At 44.4% G+C, this 11818-nt stretch overlaps 1 protein-coding gene across 1 annotated transcript in view; it reads left to right on the top strand.

Moving 5' to 3' along the window:
- The window catches only part of EEF1A2 (eukaryotic translation elongation factor 1 alpha 2), a 47507-nt gene extending 39780 nt beyond the window's left edge, over positions 1-7727 (top strand). Inside the window, exons 7-8 of the mRNA XM_033914212.1 lie at positions 4442-4676; positions 7373-7727. Coding sequence (XP_033770103.1) covers positions 4442-4676; positions 7373-7500 — 363 coding nt within the window. The 3' untranslated portion in view covers positions 7501-7727. The remainder of the gene's footprint in view (positions 1-4441; positions 4677-7372) is intronic.
- The last annotated feature ends 4091 nt before the right edge of the window (positions 7728-11818 follow it).

The following is an 11818-nucleotide window of genomic DNA, read 5'->3' on the forward strand; positions in this document are numbered from 1 at the left end:
TTCTACAGTTGAAAAGATTGGAGTCTCTTCAATTGAAGTTTTCTGAAGACAGGAATATACAAAACTACATGTGCCTTCCGATCTTAATGCAGGGCCACCTTAAGGGCTTTAGACACCAGTGGTGCACCAAGGACATGATGGGTGCGGCCAGGAAGAAGTCACAGTGCCACGGTCTGGTGTGTGCAGCTGTTGACTTTGCCTGCCCCCCCCCCAGTATCAATTTCCCGTTCTGGACCACCAACCCACACCTTCCCCCCCCATAGTCTCGGGAGAGGGGATGTTCTCTTCTGGGTGGCGACTAATGCAGGTATGCCACTGTCAGGCACCTTGGATGAAACTTCAACCTTATTCTCCCCCTTAGTTCAGGATCTGGGAGAGGGAGAGTGGAGAAGGTGGGAGTGAGGGGGATGAGGCCTCCCAAGATTTTGATAATTAAATTCAGCAGTCATAATCACTCCAACCCCACTCTTTCAGAATGATCCTTTCAAAATGTCATTTTTTAAAATGGTATTTTTCTAAAACTTATAGACTACGTGATCTATAAAATGAAAGCAATTTGCAAATCCCAGCTAAATTGGCTATTTGAAAGTTGTCCATTTTCCCTGCAGGTAAAAGCCTGTATTGATGGATCATTGAATTGATGTAGCTGCCAAGATCTATTGTTTGGCTTTATCTGCACCTGCTCTTTGCTGCCCCCCAGAGGCTACCACCCTAGGTTGTGGAATGGTTAAACCAACCGTGCATACAGGTTACAGCAAGGATCTCAAAGTCCCTCCTTGAGGGCCGCAATCCAGTCGGGTTTTCAGGATTTCCCCAATGAATATGCATTGAAAGCAGTGCATGCACATAGATCTCATGCATATTCATTGGGAAAATCCTGAAAACCCGACTGGATTGCGGCCCTCAAGAAGGGACTTTGAGACCCCTGGGTTACAGTATAGTCTTGTAGAAAAACTACTAAGGGCTCGTTTTACTAAGCTGCATTAGCGTTTTTAGCACACACAGCATTTTAGCGCATATTCCAGTCAGGTTTTCAGGATTTCCCCAATGAATATGCATGAGATCTATTTGCATGCGCTGCTTTCAATGCATATTCATTGGGGAAATCCTGAAAACCCAACTGGAATACGGCTCTCGAGGACGAGAGTTCCCTATCCCTGATCTAGAATGTCCTGCAAAAGCTTTGATTATTGCTTCAAGACATCCAGGTGGAAGCCTGCCTGATTCCTGCCCATAACACACCTCCCAACACGCCCCTTTGATCTCTGGATGCACAACAGCTTAGAAGTGCAGGTCCAGAAAGTTTGTTTTGATCATCGGCACCTGGACGTCCTTGCTACTACGACATCCAAGTGTCAACTTAGGCAGGTTTTTGGACATTTTAAAGTTTTGATTATGCCCCTCATTATATGCAGGTACTTTCTCACTCCCTGGTGGGCTCACAATCTAAGTGGGGCAGTGGAGAGAGTTAAGTGCTTTGCCCAGGGTCACAAGGAACTGCATTGCATTCCCTAACAAAAGCAAGATTACAAGTTCTTGCATACAGTTGAGTAAACCCACAACTGAATCAACCCTGAAGGGCAAATCTAGATCTAATTGGAAACCTTACCTCCATCACTTGATTTAAGAAAAAAAGGAATATGTCTAGAAATCAAAATCACTGCTATAGGTAATAAAAGTGAGCCAAGTATAGGGTAATCAAGCCATTGTTGACATTATTGGTCCTATTTTATGCAATGAGACCTATTTACTAATAATCCAGTTTAACAGTAGTCCACATAACTTCCCCTTTAGATGGCCTTCCATATCTCAGGAAGCCATTGAACCTGATATGATGCTTTCCTCTTTGAGGTGATTGGCTTGGATATTGTGATATATTACAGAGGTTCTGCATACTGGGCACATCGATCTAGGGATTCTGTCAATTCCAGACTGATTTCCCTTTTTCTTTTTCCTTCTTCTTTTTTCGGACTCAGCAGCTTTGACTAGAGTCAAGACTGTTCATAGTCAGTCACACGCCGACAATTGAGCGCTGACAATTCGGCGCAAGAAAGAAGCGCGCCGCGGGAAAACTTAGTTTTAAAGAGCTCCGAAGCGGGGTGTGAGTGGGGAACCCCCCCATTTTACTGTATAGTGTTCACGCTGCTGTTGGGGGGGGGTTGGAACCCTCCATTATAGAGAAAACGGAACTTTTTCTGATTATTTCGGGAAAAGTTCTATTTTCTCTATAATGTGGTGGGGGGTTGCACCCCCCCCCCCAATGGCAGTGCGAACACTATGCAGTAAAGTGGTGGGATTTCCCCCCACACCCCCCGTCGGAGCTCTTTAAAACTAAGTTTTCCCGCGGAGCGCTTCTTTCTTGCGCCAAATTGTCAGCACTCGATTGTCGGCGCGCTGGTGTCTGGCGTGCTGTTATTCCATCACCGTCAAGACAGGTCTAGAATCATGAGCCTCTAACCCCAACTAGCCAGATTTTCACACATTTTGTGCCCCTCCCAACTTAATCAAGTCTCTCACGTTACTGACATTCCATGGTCAGAGAAAACCCATAGAGCCCTAAATGCAGCCACTAGATGTTACCACTGTGCAATGACTATCGCTGGCTTTTCTCCCCGCCCTCCTCTCCCCCACCCCCAAGCTGTAAGGGCCTGATTCTATAAAGGACGTCTTCAGTTAGGTACCTAGATTGGCACACCTAGCTGAAGTAGGCATCTAACTTAATTTGTTAATTGGTTCAATCGGTGCTGTTTTATGAACAGTGCCATTATAAACCAATTAAAAAAAAATTAAACATTAATTTTCGGGTAAGTGCCTAACTTGGTAGGTGTCAAATAGACATCTACACCAAGGCACCTACCGTTGCCTACTGGAGCCTACCTAAAGAGTAGGTGTGGTTAGGGGCATGGATTGTGTTAGGCGCCAATATTTTAGGCCAAGAAAACTCTGACCTAATATACAGGTGCCTAAGTCTTTGACACCTACCAGCGTCTAACTTGAGATAGGCGCCACTAGGCGTGATTCTATAAATGGTGCCTAACTTTGACTGATATGCGGTAGGTGCCATTTCCCTAGGTGCCAATCGATGTAGGTGCCTTACACTGGCTTTTACAAAGTTGTAGTAGAGGTTTCTACCACAGGCCAGCGAGACAAATGCTCCGACGCTTATGAATTTCTATGAGCGTCGGACCATTTACAGTAGAAGCCTCTACCATGGCTTTGCAAAAAGGAGCCCTTAATGTGTTAATTTGTTCAGTTGGTGCTGTTTATTGAAAAGGAGTGGACCCAGGACCGAGCCCTGCGGCACTCCACTGGTCACCTCCGAAGTTTTAGAGAGGGTACCATTAACCACCACCCTCTGAAGTCTACCACTCAGCCAGTCATTGACCCATGCAGTTAGTGTCTCTCCTAACCCCATCGATTCCATCTTGCTTAGCAGCCTGCGGTGTGGGACACTGTCAAAAGCTTTACTGAAGTCCAGGTACACGACGTCCAAAGACTCTCCCAAGTCCAACTTTCTTGTTATCCAGTCAAAGAAGCTGGGCAGACTTGATGGGCTCTAGCCCTTTTCTGCCATCATCTTCTATGTTTCTATTGAATGGTGCCATCAAAAACCAATTTAAAAATAATTTAAAAAAAATTTTTGGGACAGCATCTAACACGGTAGGTACCGTATAGGCATCTACACTGAAGTGCTTTCTGGTGCCTACTGAAAAGTGAGTGTGGTTAGGGGCAGAGTCTGGGCATGGATTGTGTTAGGCGCCAGTATTTTAGGCCCAAGAAAACTCTGGCCTTATATACCAGTGCCTAACCCGAGTCAGGCGCTGCGATTCTATAAATGGCTCCTAACTTTGACTGACATGCGGTAGGTGGCATTTGCTTTGTGCCAACCGATTTATGCACCATTTCTAGAATTAGGCCTAAATGGCTTCATTCAGAGCCTTGGCAAACACTGGGAATGAAACAACTGAAATGGGAATTACACATTTCTCATAATTATGTTGCTTCTACCATATTTATTGTCATTATGCTGGACCTGCTTTGAATAACAAGAGTCATTTGCTATTTTATTATATGGTTAGTAACCCCAGGTCTGCTGCGAGGGTGTGTGCATACAGCACAGTTTCTAAGCCAGCAAAGGCTTTTCCGTTTGTAATTAGTTGTCTTAATTCAAAATGTACAGGTTTAAGATTGAAGGGTTATTGGGGGAGAAGGGGGTCTCTCAGAAACCTGGTTTGGGCAAATACCCATCTCAGTATTTCTAGGACCACTGCTCTCTTATGCACTGCCCTTTCTATTTCAGTCTCTTAGAAAGCCCTCTAGGATTTGTGCAAGGACAGTAGGGAAGAAGAAATGGATTTGTAGGACCTCTAAGATGCTTCCCTGTGGGCTATAATGATGGCTTCCTGGACTGCCATTAAATAATGAACCCATGTTTTTACAGGTCATTATCCTGAACCATCCTGGACAGATTAGTGCTGGTTACTCCCCTGTCATTGATTGCCATACTGCTCATATCGCCTGCAAGTTTGCTGAACTAAAGGAAAAGATTGACCGGCGATCTGGCAAGAAACTGGAGGACAATCCCAAGTCCCTGAAATCCGGAGATGCCGCCATTGTGGAAATGATACCTGGGAAACCCATGTGTGTGGAAAGCTTCTCTCAGTACCCACCTCTTGGTGAGAAATCCTTTATACCCTTATTCTGCAGCAGTTTCCTAAGCTCTGAGTTCCAAGCGGGCTGACCCCTGTCCTACAGCAACAGCAAAGGAGCTGGGCCCTGTGTTCCATGCAGAGGTGTCCTGGATGCTTAATGAGAATCATTGTCAGATACCTTCCCAAGAAATAGTAACACATTTAGCTGAGAACAGTTTTCATGCTTGAAATAATTTCTTTGTGAAACAAACATCATATCACACAGTTTCTTTCACATCTGTTTGAGGCTTAATAATAAACACATTTCTAACGCTGAATATAGTTTCAATAGACATGCCTCATTGCAGTGCTGCAGCCAGGGTACGGCTTGGTGAGGGCCTTCATTAAACTGTCCCGAGACCTTAGAGAGACTTCTGAACCCAGTAATGATGGTGCTGCCCTTTCCCCATTATCTGCCCAATCTCTTGAATCCCTCCTTCCACCAATCTCTAAATGACAGGACACTCCTTCAATTCAGGTGGAGAATGGAGATCAAAAGGTATGATAAATGATACAATATTTACAGTCATAAGTGGTGAATATTTATTTAGAGTTCCAAAGGCTTTAGAACACTGCTGTTACTTCTGATCTTTAAACAGTCCAGCATGTGTTGATTTTGTTATCTGTTAAGAATATGTAAAATTTATTTTAAATGCCTCTTTCATTTTCCATGTGTAAAGCATGTTTTTCATATGGCCAAGGGCTGTTCTAAATGTGTACATAGATATACACAAAGCAGGCACATAGCAAGACTGCACCAACTTTTCCAAAATCTGCATTCCCAAGAGTGTAGTTTTGGAAGAGTCAGGGTGGAGTAGAGGTGTACAAGCATGTATTTCATAATATATGAATGTACATACATTGGGAATAGTTCCATAAGGAGTTGTATGTGGCAAGTAGGCATGTCAGTGCCAGTACAGTACTCCCCTGATATTCGCGGGAGTTCCATTCCAGGAACCCACACGAATGTCGAAAAACCGCAAATACGGTTTTTAGGTGGGAGGGGGCAGCCGGAGCGCCGCTGAGTGAAGGAAATCACTCGCTGTATGCTCCGACCGCCTCTTCCTGTACTAAAGTCGGACCTCACCAATCAGGAGCTGCTTTGACATGTAGCTCCTGATAGGCGAGGCCTGACTTTAGTACAGGAAGAGGCGGTCGGAGTATACCGCAAGTGATTTCCTTCACTCGCCGGCACTACGGCTGCCCTCTCCTGCCTCCCCTTCGCGGTCAGAAAATACCGCAAAGGACCGTGACCCGTGAATTTGCGGGGAAGCACTGTATTCTAATTATTTATGCACATATCTGAACATCTATGTGCATGAATGATAATCTGAATACACCCTATTCTGTAATTATGTACATACTCTTTAGGTGAGCATGGGCAGGGTACTTGTTTATACATATAACTTATTGAATATTATATTACATGCATATGTCCCTAGTCTTAGCATCAGCAGCTGTCCACCTCTATGAGTGGCATGTGTTCACACCTAAATATACAGGTATAACCTGGCTACACTAGTATTCTATAAAAGAAAGCAGGCATCTACTCTCCTTTATAAAATAGGCACCTTCTAGGTGTCTCATTATAGAACGATTTCTGAGTACATGCACATAGTTACACTTTTTTAGGAGCAAGCATACATTTGTGCAAGAGGATTTGTGTACTATCGAGGATCATCGTACTTGGGCGTCTATGCAGGCTCTTTATAAAATACATGTATGAAATCTTTTTTTTTTAAATTCTTTATTCATTTTCAAATTAACAATAACTATAACACTCTCTCCCACCCTTCCTTATCCTATAATCAATACCTTATACAATATGTAACAATAAATATATGAAATCTCAAGGCACCTGTGTGGAATAATTGGTTTTAACCCATGCCCCCTGGTTCTGATTGCTTAAGACTGTGACTCCTAAAATATACAGGCTATTGCTAAATCAAAAAAGTCTTTCTTCTTATAGAGACTATGGATCTCAAGTGCCCACGGTTATTTCCATTAGAACCAGTCTTGGTTAATAACCTGCCTACAGGCTATCATCGATCCAACTGTCTCAATTTTTATTAAGTGCAATACTTTCTATACACCTATGGATGGTTTGGTATATCCCATATATATAAATAAACCTTTTTCCCTTTTGTTTTTTTTTAGTTCATAAGTTTTATTGTGGTTTTTAAAGTACAGTACAAAAAGAAAATAGCAAAGCACTTAATGGTACTTAGCTTGGGTGTGATTTTCTACCCAGCTGTCCAAAAGTAATGTTACGACGGAAGATCTCCGTTTCGCTCTGACTCTATTGACAAGAGCTTCTTCAGGAAATAAACATTTTGCAGTTATAATTGCTTATAATAACCCCTCGGTGTACTTTTGCCATTGGATAAGCCTTTTGGTAACGTTCTTGAAGCTCACTCACAAATAGTATTAGACATCACTCAAATGTTGTTAGCCAATGAGATCATTGCTTTTTTAAGTCGCTATCTTTGCTGTATATACTAGTATAAGAGCTGCAGGACCTGGATCCTACCATTGCGCCATAGAATTTTTGGCAGGATTACTTGTCCTCTTCACCAGCACACACGGACATGGCAGCTTAGTCTGAGATGAAGTTGGGAGGGGGGAGGGTACTGAGTCCACAGTGTCCCTCCTGACTCTGGTCCTCCCTTCTCTCTGTGCAGGCCGCTTCGCCGTGAGAGACATGAGGCAGACTGTGGCTGTTGGTGTTATCAAGAATGTGGAGAAGAAAAGTGGTGGAGCTGGCAAGGTGACCAAGTCGGCACAGAAGGCACAGAAAGCTGGCAAATGAATGACAAGCTGCTCACGGAGAGCACCCCCGTTCCTAGGACTCTGCCACTGCCATTTCCCCGAGGCGCATGTGCGCTCAGCCACCTGTAAGAGTATGTATGGCAACGACTGGATGCTCACCATTAAAGTCCAGTGGAAGTTCTTTAAGAGGAAAAGCTCCAGTGTGTCTCAGGCTTCATATTCATTTTACCAATAAAATGGGTGCAAGCTCCACCCCCCCAGTGTGAACCATGGGTGTTTGAGTGTGTCATTTTCTTCTGAACATGGGATCATTATGCTGCAGTCATGGCATATAGCAGCAATCCACATGTGTGTCAGGCATACTGCAGGTTACCATCCTTCCAGCTTACAATGCCTGTTAATGTGGGGATAGATGGACACCCTGCCACTAAGAGGTCAAAGGGATACCTTAACTCAGGGGTGTCAAAGTCCCTCCTCGAGGGCAGCAATCCAGTCGGGTTGTATGAGATCTTTTAGCATACAATGAAAGCAGTGCATGCAAATAGATCTTATGCATAGTCATTGGGGAAATCCTGAAAACCCGACTGGATTGTGGCCCTTGAGAAGGGACTTTGACACCCTTGCCTTAACTAATAAAACACAGACCTACACTGGAGTTGCATAAGTCTTGTTTTTCTTTCTCAATATTGCCATCTGATGGCACTGAGTAAGAATATCACCGGAAAATGAAGCAGGACTGAGAGGAGGGGGGAACAGATTTTAGCCTGAATTTGCTTGAGGGTACATTAACATGTGATTTTACCACTCATGGATTATTGATTATACTCATTTTACCAGTAAGGATCTGTAGTAAGAATAAAATTTTGATGAACAGAGTGTTATTGCACATTGTCTCTGGACACTAGGGGGCTCATAATAATTTTTTAAAAAGTTCAAAAGTGGCCTAAATTGGTACTTGGATGATCAAAAAGACAGATCGTCCAGGTACCGATAATCAAAGCTGGTTTTAGACGTATCTAAAGCCAGCTTAGGCCTATACCCTGCCTCTGAACGCCTATAGTGAAAAGAGGCGTTTTTAGAGGAGGGGAAAGGGCAGGAGGTGGGCCAACCTAGACTTAGTCGTATTGCAAGTATAACCAAAAGTTTAACGAGATTGCCTAGTCGGAACTTATACATTTTGACATAGACCAAGTCAAAACAGGTATAAGTTCCAAATAGGGGCCACTGAGCTGATCGCAGGTGCCATGATCAGCTCAGCAGCCCCGGCAACCTGTCCACCCCCCACCACAACGATCACGGCAGGAGAGATGCCTAATCTCTCCTGCAGTGATCCCCCCATCCCGAACTGCTACAAACTGGCAGGAGAGATGCCCAATCTCTCCTGCCGGCAGCTGCCCCCAACAAACCCGAATACCGGCAGGAGGGAGCCCAGGCCCTCCTGCCAACAGCGCACCACTGAACCGCCCCCCTCCCCCACCGACAATACTGGCAGGAGCGAGCCCAGGCCCTCCTGCTGGTACATGGTAAATCCTCTGGGGACAGAAAATATTACCACTGTACCTGAATGTAACTTACGTTGAATTACTACTGGAAAGATGTGAGATAAATATTACTTATTTATATTAAGTCGCCATCTTATAGGTTACACACAAACAAACAGATGCCATCTTACAGGTTAAACACACACACCATAGCCATAGGCAGTCAAATATGGTTGCCACCAGACTGCTCCAACCAAATTCTTGACCTATGAGAAACTTGGGTGGGGCATTGAGATTTATTTTGCCCTCGAAAGGGTCCAGAGAAGAGCGACTAAATGGTTAAGGGTCTGGAAGAGTTGCCGTACAGTGAGAGATTGGAGAAACTGGGCCTCTTCTCCCTTGAAAAGAGGAGACCGAGAGGAGACATGGTCAAAACATTCAAAATACTTAAGGGAATAGACTTAGTAAATAAAGACAGACTGTTCACACTCTCCAAGGTAGGGAGAATGAGAGGGCACTCAAGTTGAAAGGGGATAAATTCCATACAAACATAAGGAAGTTCTTCTTCAGCCAGAGAGTGGTGGAGAGCTGGAACGCTCTTCCGGAGTCTGTTGTAGGGGAAAACAACCTCCAGGGTTTCAAGACTAAGCTGGACAAGTTCCTGCTAAACTGCGATGTATGCAGGTGAGGCTAGACTCATTTAGAGCACTGGTCTTTGGCCTGGGGGCTGCCGCATGAGTGGACTGCTGGGCAGGATGGACCACTGGTCTGACCCAGCAGCGGCAATTCTTATGGTCTTATGTTCTCTGCCAACCAAAAAGATGTTCTGCTGCTTCTGGATATGGTATATTCTTGGGCACAAGGAAGCAGAGAACCATATGCATTCTTCTCACTCCCATTTATCCATGTCCCCCTTTGTCTTTCTTTCATTTCCTATCTAATCCCTGTCTCAAGTCTCTGGTTATCATAACAAAAGTCGTGCTAAGTCAGACCAAGGTCCACTGAGCCCAGTACCCTATCTCTGATAGTGCCTAATTGGGGCCAAAAGTACCCGGCAGAATCAATAAGTAGATCAAATTCCTCATATCCAGGGATAAATGACTTTTCCACGTCTGCCTGGCTAATAATTCTTTTCTCCAAGAATTTCTCCAAGCCTCGTTTCATCCCCTCTATGTTAATCAAAAATACACTTTCCAATGTGCAGCGTTGTTAACTACCCCACCCCTTTTACTAAGCCACAGTAGAGGTTTCTACCACAGCTCAGGGCATTAAATGCTCTGATGTTGCTCCAACACTCATAGGACGTCTATGAGCATCAGATAAGCGTCAGAGCATTTAGGGCAAAATTCTATAAGACGCGCCGAAAAGTTAGGTGTCAAATTAGGCACTGTTCAGCGCGATTCAAGTAAAATCGGGTAATGTTTAGTAGATCATGCTGAGTGGCACCTATTTTGGAAGCGCCCAATAAATAGGCCAGCTCTAGGCACAACTAAAACTTAGGTGCCCATGCGAGCGGTTAAGCATGCTTAAGAATAGCGATTCTATAACAAGGGGCCTAACACGAAGCCACGCCCATGCCTAACATGCATAGCGCCTATTTTTTGAAGGGCGCCTAAATTTTTAGAGGCGCTTTGTTACAGAATCACTCTTTCTTGATAGGCGCCTATGTTCCAATTAGTGCCGATTAAAAAGCTTAATTGATCTTGTTATTCAATTTAGATAGGTGCCTATCTAGTTGAGCACCTCCAAAATAGGTGCCCAACATTAGACACCGGTTACAGAATTTGGGCCTTAAGTGCTTCTGGCCGCAGTAGAAACCTCTACCGCAGTTTTGTACTGTACTGAAGTAAAATTTTGTTACTTGTGGATCCAAGATGGCGATCTGAGACAGGACGCGCTGAGCTGCGTGTCCCAGGACTGTGCTTCTTTCAATTTCCTTAATGGTAATTACTTACCGCGATGCCGAAGAGACGGGGCTGGAGTGCCGCTTCTGCCTCGCGGCGTTCTGGAGCCCCGGGTCTCGGGAATATTCAGGATTTACTGCGGCGCATGCAGGAGGTCGCAGTGACGTCGGATGGCGGCCCGCTGACAACACAGGGAGGCGAAACCAACGTGGATGTTCCTGGGCCCGACCCTACACTGAGCCCCGACGTTAGGGCACCGCCCCCGCAACCCCAGACGACCAGCTCTCCCAGGGGCGGGGAAACCCCGGATTCACTGGTTTTCTCCTCTCCAGAGGCAAGGGAAGAGTTACTGGAGAGCTTGGAGACTGGGGCCCACTTTTCCAGGGCCCCTATGGAGGTACCTGGGGGAATATCATCTCAACATGAGGGGGAAGGGCTGAAGACACCCCCCGAAGGACTTCAGAACGGTGAGCACTCTACACCTACACAAACCTCAATTGAATTGATTAAACCTGCAGAAGTGACTTTAGACTCTATCTGGGACTTATTGGCTGGTTTTGTTAAAAAAATTACTCCTACACTCCAACAAATTGAAGGGAAAATTAAGGAACATGATAAAGAATTGAAGGATTTAAGGAAAGAAACGAATATTTCTAATTTATCTGTTCAAAAAATGGAAAAAGAAATTGTATCATTGAAACAAGTTCAAGAGGCTTTAGTTAAAGATAATATTAACCTAAGGAAGAAGACTGAAATGCTCGAGAACAATTCACGCAGTAATAATTTAAGGTTAATTAACTTTCCAAGACTCGAGTTAGTAACACCTAGAGAAATGCTTAAGAGATATCTAGTAGAGAACTTAGAGATACCCGAAGATTCATTACCACCATTTTCACGGGTTTATTATTTGCCTGATAAATAACAAAATCAACAACTAAAAGAAAAACCTTCAGATCAAGAACTTCCAAATATA

Source organism: Geotrypetes seraphini, chromosome 11 (assembly GCF_902459505.1).
Source record: "Geotrypetes seraphini chromosome 11, aGeoSer1.1, whole genome shotgun sequence".
Lineage (NCBI taxonomy): Eukaryota > Metazoa > Chordata > Amphibia > Gymnophiona > Dermophiidae > Geotrypetes > Geotrypetes seraphini.